Raw genomic sequence first — 22,039 nt, forward strand, 5'->3', positions numbered from 1 at the left:
TCCAGGCACAGGGGGCAGCTAGATGAAAGGAACAAAGTCTGGAATTGGCAGAGGAGGAGAAGGGTAACGCTAAGAGTGACTTATCAGAGGAACGGTGTCTAGACATTGAAACTGTTCTTCAACTGACCAAAGGTGTGCTTGATGATGGCTCTCCCTGACCATTCTCTGCTGCCTACAGCATAGCTGCTGCTGCCACAGGCATGTCCCACTATCCCCACAAACACCATTGTGTGCATTTGCACCTATCACACATAATACTCCCTCTTTAGACAGACAACACCCACACACTCACTCTCCCATCCCCAGTACACAGTGCTCAGGCACACATCAACAGCAGAGCTAAGACAGACCACCACCACACACATTCCAGACACACACAGGTAAAACAATCAGCACTCATTTTCCAGCTCATGGCACACAGTGCAGATGCATTGAGACAGCACAGGGACATAGGACATGGTGACTGACTGGGAGTGGAGAAGGTGTGAAATGGTTAGAGTTACCAGATTTTACGTATGCGGGTAAGAGACAAGAAGTAGGAAGGAGGGGTGGGGGGAAGGGGTGGGTAGGGTCTGGCAGATGTGGGTGTGGGGCGAAAGAGGTGGCATGCAGAAAAGTAGGTCCGGCAATACAGCACTCTGCAACTCTCCAGTAGTTCAGACAAATGCTCACTTCTTGCTCTCCAATCTCCAACACAGCCATATCGCTAGTGGGCCAAAAGACAATTTGCTCCTCACCTTATTTGTTTTTAAAGCATGCCTAAATCTGGGCTTCTTTTGGGACGCCCAAACAAATCATTTGCTATCCATTATGGTGGAAGAACGTACATCGCCTAATGCTGCCTGTGTCCTACTTTGTAGACGTCTTGATTTCGGTAAATAACATTGTGCAACACCTTTTTAAAAAAAGTTTGGTTTGATTAGATGCTTTCGCTGTTTTGCTGGCAGATGTCCATCTATATCCCCATTATGTTGTTTTTTGGACTTTTTTCTTTTTTTGAAAATGAGCCCCATAGCTGAATTAGAAAAGGACAACAAAAATTATTAAGGGGATAGTACAGCTTCCTTATGAGGAAAAGCTAATGCCAATATTGCAAAAAAATCTCTCTGCTAAGTAGTAAATGTAAAACAAAAGGCTCCTTTTACTAAGCTGCGATAGTGTTTTTAGCATACACATTAAACCTGCGCTATGTGGCTAGAACTAATGCCAGCTCAATGCTGGCGTTAGCGTCTAGCGTGCGTGGCAATTTAGCGTGCGCTAAAACCGCTATTGCAGCTTAATAAAAAGAGCCCAAAGTGGAGAAAATATTTCTTGAATGTGCAATTAATCTTTGGAATTTGTTGGCATAGAATGTGGTACACGCAGTTAGCATAGGAGGGTTTAAAAAAATGTTTGGATATTTTCCTAAAAGCAAAGTCCATAAGCCATTGTTAAAATGCACTTGGGAAAATATATTGCTTATTTCTTGTATAAGTAAAATAAAATGTTTTGTTCTTTTAGGATCTTGTAAGACGTTTGTGACCTTGCTTGGCCACTGTTATAAACAGAATACTGGGCTTGATGGACCTTTTGTCTGTCCCAGTATGGTAACACTGATGCACTTATGTGATTCTTCTCCAGTTTGGAAGGAATCAGTCCCTCTTTTTTATTTTCTATTAAACAAGCTGAGTTATCTATACTTGTGAGCTGCCTGTGAGAAGAACAGCTTTCTTTATGATTTTCCTTTCACATCACAGAATTAAAAACGATTTTGTTTGCTTTTAAACCATGGTCTGGATGTTTTTGTAAAGGCCTCTTGCCCTATTTTTTGCTCTATCACAATCAGAAATTGACCTTTTACATGACATACACAAAACCAGAATATCATTGGCATATGGATAAAACAAATGGAGGTGAGGAGTGGCCTAGTTGTAGAACGGCTGCCTCTACAATCAAAGGTTGTGGGATCAAACCCCATGGCAAATCACTTAATCCCAGGGAAAGTCACTTAATCCTCTACTACCCCAGGTACAAAATAAGTACCTGTACTTTAAATCCACTTGTTCAAGTAATATCTGCAATAGGCCAGTATTAAATTATAGTGTGTTAAAGAGCACACCATTATATTGAAATCTGTCAGCTGTAGTGAGAGCTCCAGAGAACACAAGGGAGTCCTAGGAGGTAGAACGCTTAGGAAGTCTGGGAATTGTTGGATCCAGATAAGAGACATTCAGAATACAAGTGCAGGCAATTAATCACTTATCGCTAGTTAAGTAGTCTGTACATAAATTTAGAAAGCAGTCTGGTTTGTAAGAAGGCAGCGCAGACACAAGAGATACCTTAGTGAGAGCGTGTTCAAGCAGCTGGCAAGACAGGATCAAGAGGAAAAGGGGAATGCTGGCTTAGTGGTTAGATTCTAAATGAGGTAGGAGCAGAAAGGATGCGATGCGTTGTACTTTAAGGATCTGCAAGTTTGCTCAAGGAAGAGGTCTGGTTAGAGGTTCTGGGGAAAAGGCATTCTCCTGTCTTTTCAAAGTCCTTGACAAGCTGTCTGTGCTGTGGTTTTATGCAGGGAGGCTAGGATGCATGAGTGAAGCATCTAGGAAACATACGCTGAATTAAAGCTGTGTCAAATGGATGTACCATATTTATTTATTTACGACTACTATTTAACACTTCTACAGCACTGAAGGCTTACATATTTATTCATTCAAATTTTCTATATTGTTCTCCCAAGGGAGCTCAGAGCTGTTTACATGAATTTATTTAGGTACTCAAGCATTTTTCCCTGTCTGTCGCGGTGGGCTCACAATTTATAAGAACATAAGAATTGTCACTGCTGGGTCAGACCAGTGGTCCATCGCGCCGAGCAGTCCGCTTACGCGGCGGCCCTTAGGCCAAAGACCAGTGCTCTAAATAAGTCCAGCCTCACCTGCTTATGTTCCGGCTCAGCAGGAACTTGTCTAACTTTGTCATGAATCCCTGGAGAGTGTTTTCCCCTACAACAGCCTCCGGAAGAGCATTCCAGTTTTCCACCACTCTCTGGGTGAAGAAGAACTTCCCTATGTTTGTACGAAATCTATCCCCTTTCAACTTTAGAGAGTGCCCTCTCATTCTTCCTACCTTGGAAAGGGTGAACAGTCTGTCTTTATCTACAAAGTCTATTCCCTTCATTATCTTGAATGTTTCAATCATGTCACCTCTCAGTCTCCTCTTTTCAAGGGAGAAGAGGCCCAGTTTCTCCAATCTCTCACTGTACGGCAACTACTCCAGCCCCTTAACCATTTTAGTCGCTCTTCTCTGGATCCTTTCGAGTAGTACTGTGTCCTTCTTCATGTACCTGGGGCAATGGTTAAGATGATGGGCAGTGTTAGAGGCAAAGGATCATATTTGATATGACAGTGGCAACAACATTAAATTTATACTGCCCAGAAGAAAGGCCTGACAATCTACTTCTGTATTCTGCCACAAAAACTTGACGATAATCCTCACGTTGCTAGGACTCAGAATCCCACGCATTACTCAACTAAGTCATCTACCATAACATCATTCCACTCCACAAAAAAGGATGCAGGACGGAGGATGCAAACTACAGACCGGTGAATCTCACATCGATAGTGAGCAAACTTATGGAGACTCTAATCAAGCGCCAACTGGATACGATCCTGAACGAGGATAATCTACGAGATCCCCATCAACATGGATTTACATGCCAGTCCAATCTGATCAGCTTCTTTGACTGGGTTACAAGAAAGCTGGATATAGGGGAGTCCCTAGACATCGTTTACCTGGACTTCAGTAAAGCATTTGATAGCGTCCCACACTGCAGGTTGCTGAGCAAGATGAGTTCAAAGGGATTAGGTGACACGTTAACTACATGGGTTAAGGACTGGCTCAGAGGCAGAATTCAAAGGGTGGTGGTAAACAGCATCCCCTCCGAAGCAGCGGAGGTGATCAGCGGAGTGCCGCAGGGCTCGGTACTGGGCCCGATCCTATTCAACATCTTTATAAGAGACTTGGCTAAGGGGCTTCGAGGCAAAATTACGTTATTTGTCGATGACGCCAAACTATGCAACGTAGTAGGCAAGAGCACAACAGAGCAAAGCACAGTGCTTAACATAAGCTCAATGCCCGACAGTATGACTCACGACCTACTCCTACTGGAACAATGGTCCAGGACTTGGCAACTAAGTTTCAATGCCAAAAAATGCAAGGTCATGCACCTTGGCAGCAAAAATCCATGCCAGACTTACTCCCTAAATGGAGAGACCCTAGCAAGGACTGTAGCAGAACGTGATTTGGGGGTAATCATTAGTGAAGACATGAAGACTGCCAATCAAGTGGAGAAAGCTTCATCCAAGGCTAGACAAATCATAGGTTGTATCTGCAGAGGTTTTGTCAGCCGTAAGCCCGAGGTCATAATGCCGTTGTACAGATCCATAGCGAGACCCCATCTGGAATACTGTGTACAATTCTGGAGGCCACATTACTGCAAAGATGTGCTGAGAGTTGAGTCGGTCCAGCGAATGGCCACCCGGATGGTCTCAGGACTCAAGGATCTCCTGTATGAGGAACGGCTGGACAAGTTGCAGCTATACTCACTCGAGGAACGCAGAGAGAGGGGAGACATGATTGAGACGTTCAAATATGTCACGGGCCGTATCGAGGTGGAAGAAGATATCTTTTCTCAGGGGGCCCACAGCAACGAGAGGGCATCCACTGAAACTCAAGGGTGGGAAATTTCATGGTGACACCAGAAAATATTTCTTCACCGAAAGAGTGATTGATCGCTGGAATGATCTTCTACTGCAGGTAATTGAGGCCAGCAGCGTGCCAGATTTTAAGAAAAAATGGGATTGGCACGTGGGATCTCTTCATAGAGGAAGGTAGGGGTGGGTCATTGTTGTGGGCAGGCCGTGACCCTTTTCTGCTGTCAGTTTCTATGTTTCCATGTTTCTAAGATGCATGTTCAGCCTCACTCCAAAATGTATCAGAGTTCAGCATCAGCTTATTTACTTAAGTGACTGCTCCCGCTTTACGCTTGTCTTTCCCTAAGAAGGAGCCCCTGAGGTTAAAGCAAAGAACTGAAAACGAAAGGAGCCTAGGTTAAAATCCTGCTGTTGCTCCTTGAGATCTTGAGTGAGGCACTTAACCCCTCCATTGCCTCAGTCCAAATATACCTAAGGTTTAATGTCAATAAATAGTGACCTAACCAAGGAAGAAGTTACTTTTGTAGATCCCCCAAATAGCCTTTCCTCACAGGATATGGTATTGTTGCCAATATATCTTTAATAGTGACTCTTAATATGATTTGCTGCCTATGACATCCCAATTAAATCTCATGCCTTCACATACTTATAAAAAAAGCACTCGTCAAAGAACTGGATTCATCATTAAAGCAAATATGAAAAGCCCCTACTATGACAGTGTTCTGGTGTTTAGTAAGGGCCTCCCAAAATAGATCAAAGGTACTCTCTTTTATCCCCGTATAGGAAGGATAGATGGAACTAAATATAGTAGCATCAACCTTGCATAGCCTTGAGGTTTGGTCAATGATAATCCATTGAGCCCCAATGTGATTTCAATCACTGCACTTCCTCCCCCCCCACCCCCCATATCCAGCTTGAAATGAAACATACAAACCCAACAGTTGCTGAAAAATCTCCATGATACAAATAATTACCGGTACCTAGAATATAATCCCTAATCAAAATGGCCTTAGAGATTATGGCATGGGAATACATCTAGGCACATTTCAAACCTACATTTTGAATTTGATCAAAACACACACAGATAAGACATGATAGATTTCCTACCATTGTTTCAGTGGGGTAAGCAGAGGAGCCTTTCCTAATAATGTCCAGTATCAGTAAAACTGAAATGCTGTCTGCAAATAAGTTAACTCCTTGGCTACTGATATTTTCTCTCCTCCAATATAAAGGATAATTTCTTTCAGTAATTCAAGGTTGTTAAGAATCTCTGTAACAGCTTCTGAATTTTCAACAATTCTTCCAACCTGAGATATAGTAAGAATTTTTATGGTATCATCAGGATGAAAGAGACCCCTCTGGAGTTCATCTTTGAATTTTTGAGCCACATGAACTGGCTCCAAAGCCTGAAGGACCCGTTCCAAAATAGTGACACATAAAGCAACTTGTTCTCCATCGCTATCGTTAAGCAGGGAGAAAATGCGGGCCAACCTCAGGTCCAGGGCGCTCTCCCTCAAGCAGCTTGAGGGAGAGCGCCCTGGACCTGAGGCTGGCCTGCATTTTCTCCCTGCTCAACGATGGCGACAGAGAACAAGTTGTTTTATGTGCAAATAAGTTAAATCTTATATTTGCAAAGGTCCAGTTCCAATTTAAATTCATATCAGTCTATAATTCAGCAATATGTTCTTTGATACTAAGACTAAATGCCCATAATGCCCAGAAACCACGACCCAGGTGACAGTACAGACATAATATTCAAAATGAGAGTTGGATTAACGCAGCAGGATAAAATCTCAGCACTCGAGAGGTGAATAGCTGCAAAACAAATCCCAATGTTGTATGAATTTATAAATGAGGAGGACTGATGGAATGTAAAGCGACACCATTCTGATTCCTAAATGGTCACTGGCTAATTCAGAGACAGATCAAAAATCCTGATATTCGCTCTCTGTCTGTCTTATCACAGATATCTCAGTGACCCGTCAAAAGCTCGTAGGGCTTTGGCGCGCTAACAATCCCACAGCGACATTTGCATGCAGGACAAATGCACGCCACGACTTCTGCCGTTCCCGTTAACGCACTGAGGGGGTGGGGGAGAACCCTCCACTACACTTAGAAGCCCTTGAGCTCCCATTGGGAGTGTGTGGGGGGAACCCAATACACTGAAAACTCCTGAAGACCGAAAAACAGAAGGAAAACAGGACTTTTCAGTGTACTGGGGAGGGGGTGTTCCCCCCCCAACGGGAGCACAAATTCTTCTAAGTGTAGTCAGGGGTTCCCCCCCCCCCATACCCACCTCAGAGCGCTAACGGGAATGGAAGTGGTGGTGGTGGTGCACATTTGTCCTGCACACAAATGTTGCCACGAGATTGTCGGCGTGTCAAAGTCCCGCGCGCTTTAGTTATGGAACTGATATCTCTGTGAATCCATAAGAGTTAAATCCTTTTTAGACCTGCTCGTGCTTTGTTCCTTTATGTTACGGCTTTGTACTTTTTACAAAAATCTGTATGTAAATATATATGTCTGATGGAGGCCAACATGTGGTCATGCTGAGTTGAGTTTCTTATGCAATGTTTAGGAGTTTTGTTATTGTTGCTGTTGTTTGACTTAATTGTTTGATCTACTAAAATTGTTGCACATTTGCTGCTTTCTGTTCCCTGATCAGTTGACTCACCTATGACAAAGTTACCATTAAAATGTATCATACTTGGATTTATTGAGACAGTTCTCCAAGTGAAGACCCTTGAGCCATGGTCCTAGAGGGGGGGGGGGAGGGGAGGGAGGGTTAGGAGGGGGAGGGGGATTGTGGCTTACTTTCCTCTTTATATAAGATTAAAAAAAATTTACTAAGATTTGACTGCCTTACTTGATTACTTTTGCATTTGCTATATTATCTGTTTGGTTGTACTCTGTACTAGAGAATGACATGGGGACAAATTTGTTGCCATCCCTGCAGGAACTCAATTGTCCCGTCCCATCCCCGTGAGTTTTGTCGCTGTCCTTGCCCCATTCCTACAAGCTCTGACTTAACCGCACAAGCCTTGAACATTTACGATTTTAAAGTGTTTGAAGCTTGTGCAGATGAGGACAGAGCTTGCAGGAATAGGGCAGGCACAGGAAAAGAACTCGCGGGGACAGGACAGGAAAATTAGTTCCCGCAGGGACGGGGAAAAATCTGTCCTTGTCATTTTTTACTCTGTACACTTCTGTATTTTTGGGTTTTTTGACTGTACTGTTGGAAATCCTTGAATACACAGATTTACAAAACAAAACAAAAAAAGCATCACATTTGGCACATTTCACAACGGCAATAAAAAGCTGAAAAGTTACCTTTCCCACATACTGGGGCTCAGAGCCCATATATTCTTCAAGTACAAAAAACTGGTTCCATACCCAGCCCCGTTTAACTCGCTGGGTAGGTAATCGCCTCCCTGGCACGGAGCCATTTTCTTTTTGCCTTTCTTTTGAAATCTGTGGTGGCTGCTGAGACTTCAGTGGTGTTAGCAGACCTCCATCAAACAGGACCCAGAGAAGCAGCGATAAGAAGTTTCTTGTAAGCATTGGCAAAGAGTTCCCTTCCGCAAAGTAATCAAAAATTTCCAGCACCTAGTGTCGAATCTTTAGATCCAGGTTTGAGGTGTCAGGGGCCTCTACCACCTTAGCTTCCTGACCTCATTGTGGAAATGCCAATGCGGGTAATGACGCCATTCGATAATAAAGGTTTTGCTGCAATAATTTCCATCTACGGAGACCTGCAACAGAAAAGTTACATGACATTATCTAATTATGCTACATGGCATTATCCTTAATAAGGGAATGGGCATGCATCTGTTTAAAGAGCAAAGGGTTACAAGGAAATAATTGTTAAAATGTTTTGATTGAATCCACTGATAAAATGCTGAACATTATGGAGGCAATTCTAATCTAATCAGAATTCCTGAATCACACTTATCCAGTTCCTGTTCAAGGCGATTTACAGGGTAAGAGATCCATGCAGGGACAAGCGGAAAGTGACACTACACTGTAGGAGAAGAATACATTGTTCCAGGGACATTTGGATAGTTACATTCTATAAGTGGACATCTCCTTTTAGGCTCTCCGATGCTGTGCAGTGATAGCCCATTCTATAATGGCACCTGGACATGCAGATTCCATTATAGAATACAAGCATAACCCAGCCTCAATTCATCTTACATTTACCGTATTTTTCACTCCATAAGACACACTTTTTCCATCCCCCAAAAAGGGGGTGGAAAAGTGGGTGCATCTTATGGAGCGAATACCCCTCCCCCACCTCCCGGTACCTTTTTTTAACTGTGATGGTCCAGCGCGATCTCCTACTGGACGGCAGCCTTTCTCGCTGAAGAGCGGCACATAAGGCAGGAGTGTGACCTTTGCGCTTCTTGCCTGGTCCCACACCGCTCTGTGATTGGCTACCGTCAGTTCTCATGAATCGTGACAACTGACAGCAGCCAATCACGGAGCGGCGCGGGACTAGGCAGGAAGCGCAAAGGTCACACTCCTGCCTTATGTGCTGCTCTGCAGTGAGAAAGGCAGCCGTCCATCAGGGGACCATGCTGGACCACTTCCAGTTAAAAAAAGGTACCAGGGAGCTGCGGGCTATGGGTTGCAGGCTTCAGGTTTCCCAGCACCAGATGTACCACACCACCAAACGCACCTACGTGTAAAGGAGGAAAAAAAACAAGAAAAAAAAAATTCTGAACCAATTTTTTTTTGTTTTTCCTCCTCTACAAGTAGGTGTATCTTATGGTGAGGTATGTCTTATAGACCAAAAAATATGGTATATGATGTATTTACAGCATGAAATACTTCACATGCTAAACCAAAATACATCTGGCTTTCAAATACTAGAGTAATAAAATATTGATTTTCTGGCATTTCGGAAAAGTTTGAAAGCCTACTTTTATTGACTTGCCTTTTCAAATTTGGTTACTTTGTAATCTTATAACTGTTTGGCTTTTTATTGTAAGGCACATGTGTAAAATATTGTATGCTGTTATTTTAATAATCTGTTATAATATGTAATGTTTTGTTTTAATTATGCCTGCAGGCTATAAATGTCTTAAATAAATAATAAATGGGAGCCCAAGACCCCCATGTCGATGGGCGGAAGGTAACACGGGGCTGGTTGGCCCTTGTATCACCCATCAGCCTGGGTTGTTAGGGGGTGAGGGAGTGGAGAAGTGTCAGGTGAAGATTGGGTGGTGGGCCCGTCAGGTAGGAGCTTTTAAATTAATTGGTGGGGAGGCTGGGAAGCGCGCGGGAGTGAGGGTTTTGAAGGCCGGGACCTTGGAGGACTCTGCTGTTTCCTGGGTCCTCCAGGGCGGCTTTTTCTCAGCCACCCGCCCGCCCGTTGCTTTAGGCAGTGGATGGTAGCTCGGGGGGGTGCATCTCCTGGATTACTGGGTCATGGGGCTCATCAGGTGATGAACAGTGGGCCGGGTGCCGTGCCTGGTGGGTCAAGTGATCCGGATAAAAAGGGCATGAGGGACATGCCACCCCTCTGACCCTTGCTGAGGTGGCAGGGTCGAGGGCACTGACCTATGTAATTTGGTAGCTTGGAAGGAGCTCTTTTGGTTATGATGTTAATTGAAGTTATGATATGTTAATGTGTCATGGTTTAATAAACTGAGCTGCAACTAATTTTTACCATCATAAAGACTGCAGTGTGTTTGTGGTAAAAAGGGGATGTGGGAAGGTCATGATGGTTGGGTGGGGATGAGTATATAGGCGGATAGCAGGGCCTATCAAGATCCTGCTGTTAATAAATCACAATTATAAACATAGCCTCAAAGACTCAACAAACAAAAATCCAACGCAAGGTTGCAAAAGCAGTGCTCTTATAGAGTAAAGCAGCATTGTCATTGGCCAAGTTACACTGGAAAAAATTGAGCAAACATCAGCCACAGACCTAGAGTGCCTGTGGGTTACAGTCAGGCACCTGGAGCAACTGCAGATGTCTACTTACAGCAGAGAAGCATAAGTACATAAGTTAAAGCCCTGCCCACACCCCTCCCCCCGTGTGAACCCCATCCCCTTGCATTTACATGCTTTGCCATTTACCCATAAAGCTCAGCCGATTTGCTGCCACATATTCATTTTATTTATTTACCATATTTTTTTGCTTTATAAGATGCACCTGACCATAAGATGCACCTACCTGTAGAGGAGGAATAAATCAAGAAAAAAGTTCTGAACCAAATGGTGTACCCTGTCCCACTGCCCTGCCCTGTTGCCGGTCCCCCTCTGGTGGTCTAGTGATAGGCCGGGACATGGCACAGGGCAGGCAGGCAAGGCCCCCCGGGTACATTTTTTTTAAATTCCGGCAGGGCCCCCAGTACCTTTTTAAAATTCCTCCTGATCTCTTCCGGCAGTGGCAGAGTGGCGCACAAGCCAGGCGTGAGCTTTTCACCCACATGCCTGGTCCCGCGCCGCTCCCTGAATGGCTGCCATTAGTTCTCCCCTCTCCCCTTTTACTAAGCTGCAGAAGAGGTTTCTACTGCAGCCCAGAGGGCTAAATGATCTGACGCTCATTATGAGCGTCAGACCATTTAGCGCTCTGGGCTACATTAGAAACCTCTACTGCAGCTTAGTAAAAAGGGGACTTTAATATGTATTTTAATATTTATATACCAATTATAGCCTAAGAGGGGCATAATCAAAATTTTAAAAAACATCTAAAGACCTGCCTAAGTCAGAATTGGATGTCCTAATAGCAGGGAGGTCCAAGTGCTGATAATCAAAACAAACTTTCTGGACATTCAGCTGCACTTCTAAGCTGCTGTGCATCCAGAGCTCAAAGGGGCATAACGGGAGGTGTGTTATTGGCAGGAATCAGGCATGCTTCCACCTGGACGTCCTGAAGCAATAATCAAAGCTTTTCCAGGACATCCTAGACGGAACATACATGCTGGGACTTAGACCAAAGTAAAGCAGCTCTAAGTACCCAAAGGTGACCAAACTGACAAGATGACCATTGGGAAGGCCTGTCATTCACAGCATGCTTCCCTCCTGCCAATCTGTCATCGGCAGGTATAGGAGGGGGATGAGGCGGTCTGGGAGGGCTCCGTGGCTCAACTGATCCTGGCAGGGGGAATCCCCATCAGCTGAGATGTCAGAAATCCCCAAAACTGGCTCAGCTGATGGGGATTCCTCTGCCGCCATCAGACAAGGTAGTTGGGTATGTCTACAAAACTTACTTTTCTTGGGGGGGGGGGGGGTTCATGTGGACATTTTTATTTTTGAAAATGGCCAAAAAAGATAGATGTCCTAAGGCACAAAACATGCATAGGTCATTTTCCAAAAATAAAAGATAGACATTTAGCAGTTTTGAAAATGGACATTTTTTTCTGATGGGTTAGTGGACATTTTGCCAAAAACATCCAACCTCAGACATCCTTTTGAAAATGCCCCTCTAAATGGTTTACATTCAGGTACTCAAGCATTTTCCCCTATCTATCCTGGAAGGCTCACACTCTACCTAATGTACCTGAGGCAATGGATAATTAAGTGACTTGCCCATGGTCACAAGGAGTAATGTGGGATTTGAACCCACAACCTCAGGGTGCTGAGGCTGTAGCTCTAACCACTGCACCACAAGGATGGAATATATAGAGGCCCTTTTAATAAAGCCACATAAATTGGCCATTTTACCATGGGGCACTAGAGCACATCCCGCTGTAAGCCCGTTTAACATGCAGTAAGCGCGTGCTGGCACTTACCACAGTTTAGTAAAAGGACCCCAGAGATAGATAAGCTAGAGTAATAAAGAGTCAGAAAATAAGGGGATGTACATAATTGACAGTTTTCTGGATATTTATGTGTGCAAGCAGAAAGAAATAATGGGTCTGAAAATAGAGGAGAGGGAGAGAGATGATGGACCATGAGATTTAGGGAGGGAAGGAACAGAAAGGGAGAGAAATTGGACACAAGGGATGGTGTGGAGGAGGGATAGAGATACTGGATAGAAGGGTAATTGGGAAAAGAAAGGGAGAGATGGTGGACTCTGGGGTGGTGGGGAAAGAGGGAGAGATGCCGGATGAAAGGGTAGTTAAGAAAAGGTGGATCTGTGGAGGGAGATGAAAAAAAGGAAAGATACCAGACCTCCTGGGGAGGGAAGGGAAATGGAAAGGGAGGAAAGAGTTGGCAGATGGATGGTTAGCATGCAGAAAGAAGAAAGAAGGAGACCCTGGCAAGCAAGTTATCGGAAGAAAACCAGAGCCTTGGACCAACAAGATTTGAAATATAACCAGACAACAAAAGGTAGAAAAATTAATTATATTTTCTGTTTTGTGATTATAATATGTCAGATTTGAAATGTGTATCCTGCCAGAGCTGGTGTTGGACTGCAAACGTGAGCTAGGATTTAACAGAGAGAGGAAAAGTCCTTTTTGTTTCTTTATTTTATTTACACCATAGCGCCAGTGTGGTTAGGAGAAGCGAAAGGGGGTGAAAAAGCTATAAAACCCACCAGGAGTTTTGAAAAAAATCACCCAACTGGGCAGGAAAATCAAATTGAAAAACAAATTCAATAGGCTGAATCGAATCAAAATTTTTTTTTTCCTGAATCTGGCAGCATTAGTTTGCACTACTGTCTTAGACTTTAGGACCTGGGATTGGGGAGAGATGGCATCCTCAGTACTTTATAATGCAAGTGAAACGAGGATTTGGTCAGACTTTTGAAGGGTCTGCAGAAAAAAAATATTGTATAGGCCGGGGACATGAGACAGCAGGAAATGGGAACTTTTCTTCCTTCTATTTTTGTGAATGGAAAGGCTGAGGATGTCAGAGAGTTCAGTTAAAATATGTGCTTTATAAGAAAATATAATAATGTGTTTTATAAAGTTTATAGCATAGCTGGCCTACCCAGTGAGGTGTTCCTAGTGGTGGTGGTGGCAGCGTGTCAATGTGTTGAGAGGAAGAGGTGTCTGGGAAATTCTGCTGAGCAAACTCCGGGCCCATTTCCACCCCCCAGTTAGTTACTCCACTCAACTGGTTCACACACTGAGTGGGTCTTTGGGTGTTGTTTTGGAATCTCTTCCAGTGGTTTATCAGTATCTCCTTCTGGTCCAAGGAAGGAAACTTTGTTATCCTTAGCATTGACCTACATAATATGTTTGTACAGCACTGCTTGTGTGGCATTAGGCTATGTAGTGATCGAAAGAAATAAACAGACCTTTGCACATTTTTGCACTATATGGTGGGTGTATGAGGAGATTCACATTTCCTGCACAGCTAAGTCCATGTGAAGTTACCTTGTGCTGTATTTGACATCTAGCAAGGTCTCTGTTTGAAAGGAAAGATCTAAACTTAAAAATGAAGTGGCAAGAAGTTATGGTAAAAGCAGATAGTGTAGCTGGTTTTAAGAAAGATTTGGACAAATTTCTGGAGGAAAAGTCCATGATCTGTTATTAAGACATGGGGGAAGTGTCTGCTTGCCCTGGATCGGTAGCATAGAATGTTGCTACTCTTTGGGTTTTGACCAGGTATTAGTGTCTTGGATTGGCTACCATGAGAATGGGCTACTGGGCATGATGGACCATTGGTCTGACCCAGTTAGGCTATTCTTATGTTATGTTCTCATCTGTAGGGGCCTTTGTTTTCACTTTTTATTTTAATGTATTTTTTTCTGGGAACTTATCAATATTTTTTTATAATGGAAGAGAATTAATGTGTGTGGGATGAGGGGGTAACTAATTTCTTCAGCTAAATAATTCAATCCACCTCAAACAGACATAGGAGAACTCACGCACCATTCACACACCCTCCAACCAAAAACGTCAAAAGAAAAAAACTGTTCGACAACCTCCTAGCCATTCGAGCTGCAACACTTGACCTCTAACTCTACAACCAATTGACATCGACCATAGACTGCAAAACCTTCAAAAAAAAAATAAAAACCTTTCTATTCAAAAAACACATAAAATCGAACTAACACAATCAGAACTGTCCCAAACATCACCTGCAACTACTCCATATGTACTTCTGATGTCATGACAATTCAGACATAATTTATGTTATGTTATGTTTGGAATATAAGAAAATTTTCACTGCCTGTTCTATTCTGACCATTTATTACGTTTCATGGTCATTACAAAAAATATTTTTTTCCATGGGGGGGTGTCAAAAAATGATGGGCCCCGGGTACCACATACCCTAGGTACGCCACTGGTATAAAAAGCACAGTTACTTACCGTAACAGGTGTTATCCAGGGACAGCAGGCAGATATTCTTAACGTATGGGTGACGTCACCGACGGAGCCCCGGTACGGACCTTTTTAACTAGAAAGTTCTAGTTGGCCGCACCGCGCATGCGCGAGTGCCTTCCCGCATGACGGAGGAGTGCGTGGTCTCCAGTTAGGATAAGCCAGCTAAGAAGCCAACCCGGGGAGGTGGGTGGGTCGTAAGAATATCTGCCTGCTGTCCCTGGATAACACCTGTTACGGTAAGTAACTGTGCTTTATCCCAGGACAAGCAGGCAGCATATTCTTAACGTATGGGTGACCTCCAAGCTAACAGAGAGGGAGGGGGGATGGTTGGCCATTAGGAAAATAAATTTTGTAACACAGATTGGCCGAAGTGTCCATCCCGTCTGGAGAAGGTATCCAGACAGTAGTGAGTAGTGAAGGTGTGAACTGAAGACCAAGTGGCCGCCTTGCAGATTTCCTCAATAGGCGTGGAACGGAGGAAAGCCACAGAAGCAGCCATAGCTCTGACCCTGTGGGCCGTGACAGCTCCTTCCAGTGACCTGCCGGCCCGAGCATAACAGAACGCAATACAGGCAGCAAGCCAATTGGACAGCGTTCGTTTAGATACAGGGTGACCCAGACGGTTAGGATCGAAGGTCAGAAAGAGTTGAGGAGAGGAGCGGTGAGCCCTGGTACGGTCAAGGTAGTACGCCAGGGCACGCTTACAATCCAGCGTGTGAAGAGCCTGTTCCCCAGGATGAGAATGGGGTATTGGGAAGAAGACAGGTAGCACGATGGACTGGTTGAGGTGAAAGGCTGAAACCACCTTAGGAAGGAATTTAGGATGGGTACGCAGAACCACCTTGTCATGGTGAAAGACAGTGAACGGTGGATCGGCGACTAGTGCATGTAGCTCACTAACCCTCCTGGCAGAGGTGATGGCAATGAGGAAAAGCACCTTCCATGTGAGAAGTTTGAGCGAGGTAGTAGCAAGAGGCTCAAAGGGGGGTTTCATGAGGGCTGACAAAACCACATTGAGGTCCCAGACGACCGGGGGAGGCTGAAGAGGTGGTTTGATATTGAAGAGGCCTCTCATGAACCGGGAAACCAGAGGATGAGCCGTGAGGGGTTTTCCAAGGATAGGCTCGTGAAAAGCAGTGATGGCACTGAGGTGGACTCTGATCGAGGTAGACTTGAGACCAGCGTTAGACAGAGAGAGCAAATAGTCCAGTACAGTCTCCACCGCCAATGAGGTGGGATTGTGATGATGCAGGAGGCACCAAGAGGAGAACCGGGTCCATTTCTGATGGTAACATTGGAGTGTGGAGGGTTTCCTGGAGGCATCCAAAATGCGACGGACAGGCTGAGACAGGTTTTCTGGAGAGGTCAGCCCGAGAGAAACCAAGCTGTCAGGTGGAGGGAAGACAGATTGGGATGTAGCAGAGACTGATGTTGCTGCGTAAGCAGAGAAGGAAATACAGGAAGAGGAATGGGCTCCCTGGAGCTGAGTTGAAGTAGGAGGGAGAACCAGTGTTGCCTGGGCCACCGAGGGGCGATGAGAATCATGGTGGCTCTGTCCTTGCGGAGTTTGAACAGGGTCCGCAACATCAGAGGAAGTGGAGGGAAGGCATAGAGGAACCGATCCGTCCAGTCGAGCAGGAATGCATCCGGGGCCAGACGATGTGGAGAGAAGAGTCTGGAGCAGAACTGGGGCAGCTGATGGTTGTGAGGAGCTGCAAAGAGGTCCACCTGCGGAGTGCCCCAGCGAGCAAAGATGGAGTGGAGAGTGGGAGAATCCAGGGTCCACTCGTGAGGTTGAAGGATGCGGCTGAGCTGGTCGGCCAGGGAGTTCTGTTCGCCCTGGATATAGACCGCTTTGAGATAAAGATTGTGGGCTGTGGCCCAGGTCCAAATTCGGAGGGCCTCCTGACAAAGGGGACGAGATCCGGTGCCGCCTTGCTTGTTGATGTAGTACATGGCGACCTGGTTGTCCGTGCACAGGAGAAGAACCTGAGGATAGAGAAGGTGCTGGAAGGCCTTGAGAGCATAAAACATGGCTCTGAGTTCCAGGAAATTGATGTGATGTTGACGTTCCTGAGGGGTCCAGAGTCCCTGGGTGCGTAAATCCCCTATGTGAGCTCCCCATGCATAGGGGGAGGCATCTGTGGTGATGATCATGGAATGAGGGGGTGGATGCAAAAGGAGGCCCCTGGAAAGATTTGAGGAGTTCAACCACCATTGAAGAGATCGCTGAAGAGACGATGTCACAGAGATGGGATGAGAAAGAGGATCCCTGGTCTGTGACCATTGGTTGGCGAGGGTCCATTGCGGTATCCTCAGATGGAGTCGCGCCAGAGGAACTACATGGACTGTCGAGGCCATGTGACCCAGAAGAATCATCATCTGGCGAGCAGGGATGGATGGTTGGAGGAGCACCTGTCGACAGAGGTGAAGCAGTGTCCGGTGCCGGTCGGCAGGAAGGAACGCTCTCATGAAGTTGGTATCGAGAAGTGCTCCGATGAACTGAAGGCGCTGCGTGGGAAGCAGATGCGACTTGGGATAATTGATCTCGAAGCCCAAGAGATGAAGGAAAGAGATGGTGTGGTGAGTTGATTGCAGCACAAGTGGAGAGGTTGTTGCTTTCACCAACCAATCGTCCAAGTAGGGGAACACTTGTAGGTTGTGGGACCTGAGACAGGCCGCTACCACAATCAGGCACTTGGTGAACACCCTGGGTGATGATGCGAGACCAAAGGGTAGCACTTTGTACTGATAGTGGTGATTCAGTATCTGGAATCGGAGGTAGCGACGTGAAGCCTGATGGATTGGGATGTGAGTGTAGGCCTCCTTGAGGTCCAGGGAACATAGCCAGTCGTGTTGAGACAGAAGAGGATAAAGTGTGGCAAGGGAGAGCATCCTGAACTTTTCCTTGACCAAACACTTGTTGAGGTTCCTGAGGTCGAGGATAGGACGAAGATCCCCTGTTTTCTTGGGTACCAAGAAGTAGCGGGAGTAAAATCCCTGACCTCTTTGGTCTGGTGGAACTTCTTCGATGGCATTGAGAAGGAGGAGGGATTGGACCTCCCTGAGGAGGAGTGGAGTTTGGGAGGAGTGAGAAGCAGACTCTACGGGAGGATGGTCTACAGGAAGAGTCTGGAACCTTAGTGAGTATCCGTGACGGATGATGTTTAGAACCCACTGGTCTGATGTGATGGCCTCCCAGCGTCGCAGAAAGATGGTGAGGCGGCCCCCGATAGGTTGAGGCAGAGGCAGCGAGGGTTGGAGACTGGCTATGCCCTGGAGAAAGGAGTCAAAAGGGCTGAGGAGGCTTAGTTTGAGGGAGAGGCTTGGCTGTCTGGTGAGATTGCGAGCGAGCCTGAGAGTGTTGTTGTTGGCGAGGCCGACGAGATTGCTGTTGAGGAGGATTAAGTGGCCTAGCAGAAAAACGACGTTGGTAAGAAGACTGAGGTCTGTATGGTCGTGTCGGCGGAGTCTTCTTTTTAGGCTTAATGAGGGTGTCCCATCTCGTCTCATGAGCTGAAAGTTTTTGTGTGGTGGTATCCAGAGACTCCCCAAAGAGTTCATCACCAAGACAGGGCGCGTTGGCAAGGCGGTCTTGGTGGTTCACATCCAGGTCAGATACTCTCAGCCAGGCAAGGCGTCGCATGGCTACTGCCAGAGCAGAGGCTCGGGAGGAGAGCTCGAAGGAGTCATAGATTGAGCGTACCATGAATTTCCTAAGCTGAAGAAGGGTGGAAATTTGTTGTTGAAACAATGGAACCTTGCGTTCAGGGATGTACTTTTGCAAAGCAGAAAGTTGTTGTACCAGATATTTCATGTAAAAAGAAAAATGAAATGAGTAATTGTTGGCTCTGCTAGCCAGCATGGCATTCTGGTACAGGCGCTTTCCAAATTTATCCATTGTTTTACCCTCTCTGCCAGGAGGGGTGGAGGCATAGACACTGGAACCATGAGATTTTTTGAGAGTGGATTCTACCAGGAGGCTCTCATGTGGCAACTGGGGTTTATCAAATCCTGGGATAGGGATGACCCGGTATAAACTGTCCAGTTTCTTAGGGGCACCTGGGACAGTAAGGGGATTCTCCAAGTTTTTATAAAACGTCTCCCGTAGAATATCATGGACGGGGAGTTTGAGAAATTCCTTGGGGGGTTGATCGAAGTCCAAGGCTTCTAGAAAGGCCTGGGACTTCTTGGAGTCGGACTCAAGTGGGATGGAGAGAGCCCCAGACATCTCCCGAAGGAATTTTGTAAATGAGGACTGCTCGGGTTTGGAGGTGGATTCAGCCATGGAGGGTTCCTCATCAGTGGAAGAGGCATCCTCCTCGGTACCGAGTGGGGATTGCTCCCATAAATCAGGGTCCCTGATGGCCGGCTCAGCATGGCGGGTTTTAGAAAGGGACTTGCCAGATCTCATGGATACGGTGCCGGGAGATGAAGACCGGTGCCGATCTCTGTCCCGGGAGGAGTGGTGCCGATCCCGGTCCCGAGACGATCGATGTCGATCCTGGGGCCGGGAGGGGTCCTCCGCCGCGCAGGTCTGGAGTGTAGGCTGTGCCGATAAGACCGGCATCGAAGTGTTCATCGGTACCGAGGGGGTGGCCACTGGCGTAGTGGTGCGAGGCTCGGGCCGGACCGGTACCGGAAGGAGTGGTGCCAGCAGGGTTGGAAGCAGTTCCTGAAGCTGGTGCTGTAGCTGTTCCTGTAATTTGGTCTGGAGGATGGCCGAGATACGGTCCTCCAATGGGGGCACCGGTACCGTTTTACTTTTCTTCGGTACCATAGGTGCCGCTCTACGCTCCGGTGATGAGGAGGCCGATGAAGAGGCACTCACCGTTATCGGAGCGGAGCGCTTACGGGACTTGCGGGACGTCGGAAGAACCGGTGTCACCGCCGTGGCTGGAGGGCGCTCGAGGGAAGTGGAAGGCTTCTTAGCCGGCTTACCTTGCGCCATCGACCCTGCAGAAGGATCAGGTGGTGTCGATGTTGACGGTGCCGATTTCGGCGGTGCCGTCGACGTCGGGGTCGGATCCATAGCAGAACCGGTGCCGAAGAGGAGATTCTGCTGGATTTGTCTATTTTTAAGTGTGCGTTTTTGGAGAGTCGCGCAGCGGGTGCAGGTGTCAGCCCGATGTTCCGGACCCAAGCACTGTAGGCACCAGTTGTGTGGGTCCGAAAGGGAAATCGGGCGTGCACACCGCTGGCACTTCTTAAAACCCGGCTGAGGGGGCATGAAGGGAAATACGGCCTCCGCGAAATCAAAGCCGGAGGCTTGTATGATGGCAACAGGCCCCGCCGGGGCCGGTTGAAAAATAAAGGAAAAAAGAAAGTTTTTTTTTTTTTTTTTTTTTACAAATTAGAAAGAAAACAGAAAACCCGAAGGAAAAAAACCGAAAAAATCAGAAATAACGCGAGCGGGAAGGCAAAAAAGGAGTGTTCAACAGCCGTTGAAACCACATGCGTCTTCTTCGCTCCGCGGAAACGAAGAAACTGGAGACCACGCACTCCTCCGTCGGGCGGGAAGGCACTCGCGCATGCGCGGTGCGGCCAACTAGAACTTTCTAGTTAAAAAGGTCCGTACCGGGGCTCCGTCGGTGACGTCACCCATACGTTAAGAATATGCTGCCTGCTTGTCCTGGGATAATATAAGGTTCTGAAACTGGTACATCAGGGGATATATGGTAAATTGTCGAGATACGTCAAGGAAGTTTTATGTATTTTATCAGCCAAGATGTACCATGTTTCCCCGAAAATAAGATCTACCTTGAAAATAAACCCTAGTATGATTTTCAGGATATGTCTTAATATAAACCCTATCCCCGAAAATAAGCCAGCAGCAGCACTTCCTCCTCCTGAGCACCCCCCACTGACCCATCCATCTCTCCCTCCTATGCAAATCCCGACCACGAGCTGAAATACCTGGAAACAAACGGCAGTGTTGGCAGCAGAGGCTTTATCGCGGCCTACTCTTCTCACTCCCGGATGTTCCGTGCCACATTGCTGATGACATCATCAGTGATACAGCAGAGGAACGCCCGGACATGAGAAGGGCAGGCTGCGATACAGCCTCTGCTGCCGACACTGCCATTTGTTTCCAGGTATTTTGACTTGTGGTCGAGGTTTGCATGGGATGGAGAAATGGAAGGGTCAGCGGGCAGGGGGGGATGGGATGGATAGAAATATGCTGCACAGAGGGACAGAAGCTTCAAGGGTTCTGCTGCACAAAGGATGGGAGGGAGGGAGGGATAGAAAGATACTACACAAGGGGATGGGTTAGAGGGGAGGAAAAATGCTGCACATGTGGGGAAGAGAAAGGAAATAGGAAGAATTGGGGTGGAGGAGAGGAAGGGAGAGATGATCATTGTACATGAAAAAAAATAAGACCTACCCGAAAATAAGACCTAGTGCTTTTTTTGGGCCCAAAATTAATATAAGACAGTGTCTTATTTTCGGTGAAATTAGGTATGTTGAGCTCTGAAAAGCAGATGTTGTTGGACAAGGGGAGGTAAGATATGGTTTGTTATGCTCTTGGGGCCTGCAATGTATAATGCACTACCTGGGAATTTAGGATTCTGTGCCAATGTTCTGATGTTTAGAAAACTATTCAAAACACTTTTTTTTTTTTTCTTTTTCGTTCAGGCATTTCATTGAACTGAAGTTTGCTCATTTTAGAGAATTTCTTGTATGGTTTTGGGGATCCTATGATGTAAGAGGAAGATAATTTTAAATAAGTTGTCTTTGTCTATTATTTTATTTTGAATGTGTATGTATTTATTGTGAGCTGCCTAGGTTTTAGGCAGTTAATAAATATTTAAAATATATAAATAAAATAGTGTTGGATGCCATTTACTGATTCTAGCCCTTAATGTGTGTATGCCTCCACACAATGTTGTAAAATCTGTTTTCTGCATGTAAAACAGGCCGTACACATAGGAAACCTTTTATTAAATTACTCCCTGTTAGTGTGATGCTTCAGATGTGCACAGTAAGGAGCTTCAAAGTGAACAAAATGGGAGAGAACAGAGATCTATCTTGATATTACACAGTCACAGATAAGATGTAAAAAGGTCTTGGCAGGGGAAAGAAGGGGAATGCTAGAGAGGCATCAAGGCTTCAGGCAACTTT

At 46.0% G+C, this 22,039-nt stretch overlaps 1 protein-coding gene across 5 annotated transcripts in view; it reads right to left on the reverse strand.

Moving 5' to 3' along the window:
* The window catches only part of CDH12 (cadherin 12), a 799,528-nt gene that overhangs the window by 435,838 nt on the left and 341,651 nt on the right, over positions 1-22,039 (reverse strand). For 4 of the 5 annotated variants that reach the window (XM_033935287.1, XM_033935284.1, XM_033935285.1 and 1 more), the window contains one exon: positions 8,019-8,440. The exons of the other annotated variant lie outside the window; for it this stretch is intronic. In XM_033935287.1, the coding sequence (XP_033791178.1) occupies positions 8,019-8,249 (231 nt within the window). In that variant the 5' untranslated portion in view covers positions 8,250-8,440. The remainder of the gene's footprint in view (positions 1-8,018; positions 8,441-22,039) is intronic. 5 annotated transcript variants of the gene reach the window in all.

Source organism: Geotrypetes seraphini, chromosome 2 (assembly GCF_902459505.1).
Source record: "Geotrypetes seraphini chromosome 2, aGeoSer1.1, whole genome shotgun sequence".
Lineage (NCBI taxonomy): Eukaryota > Metazoa > Chordata > Amphibia > Gymnophiona > Dermophiidae > Geotrypetes > Geotrypetes seraphini.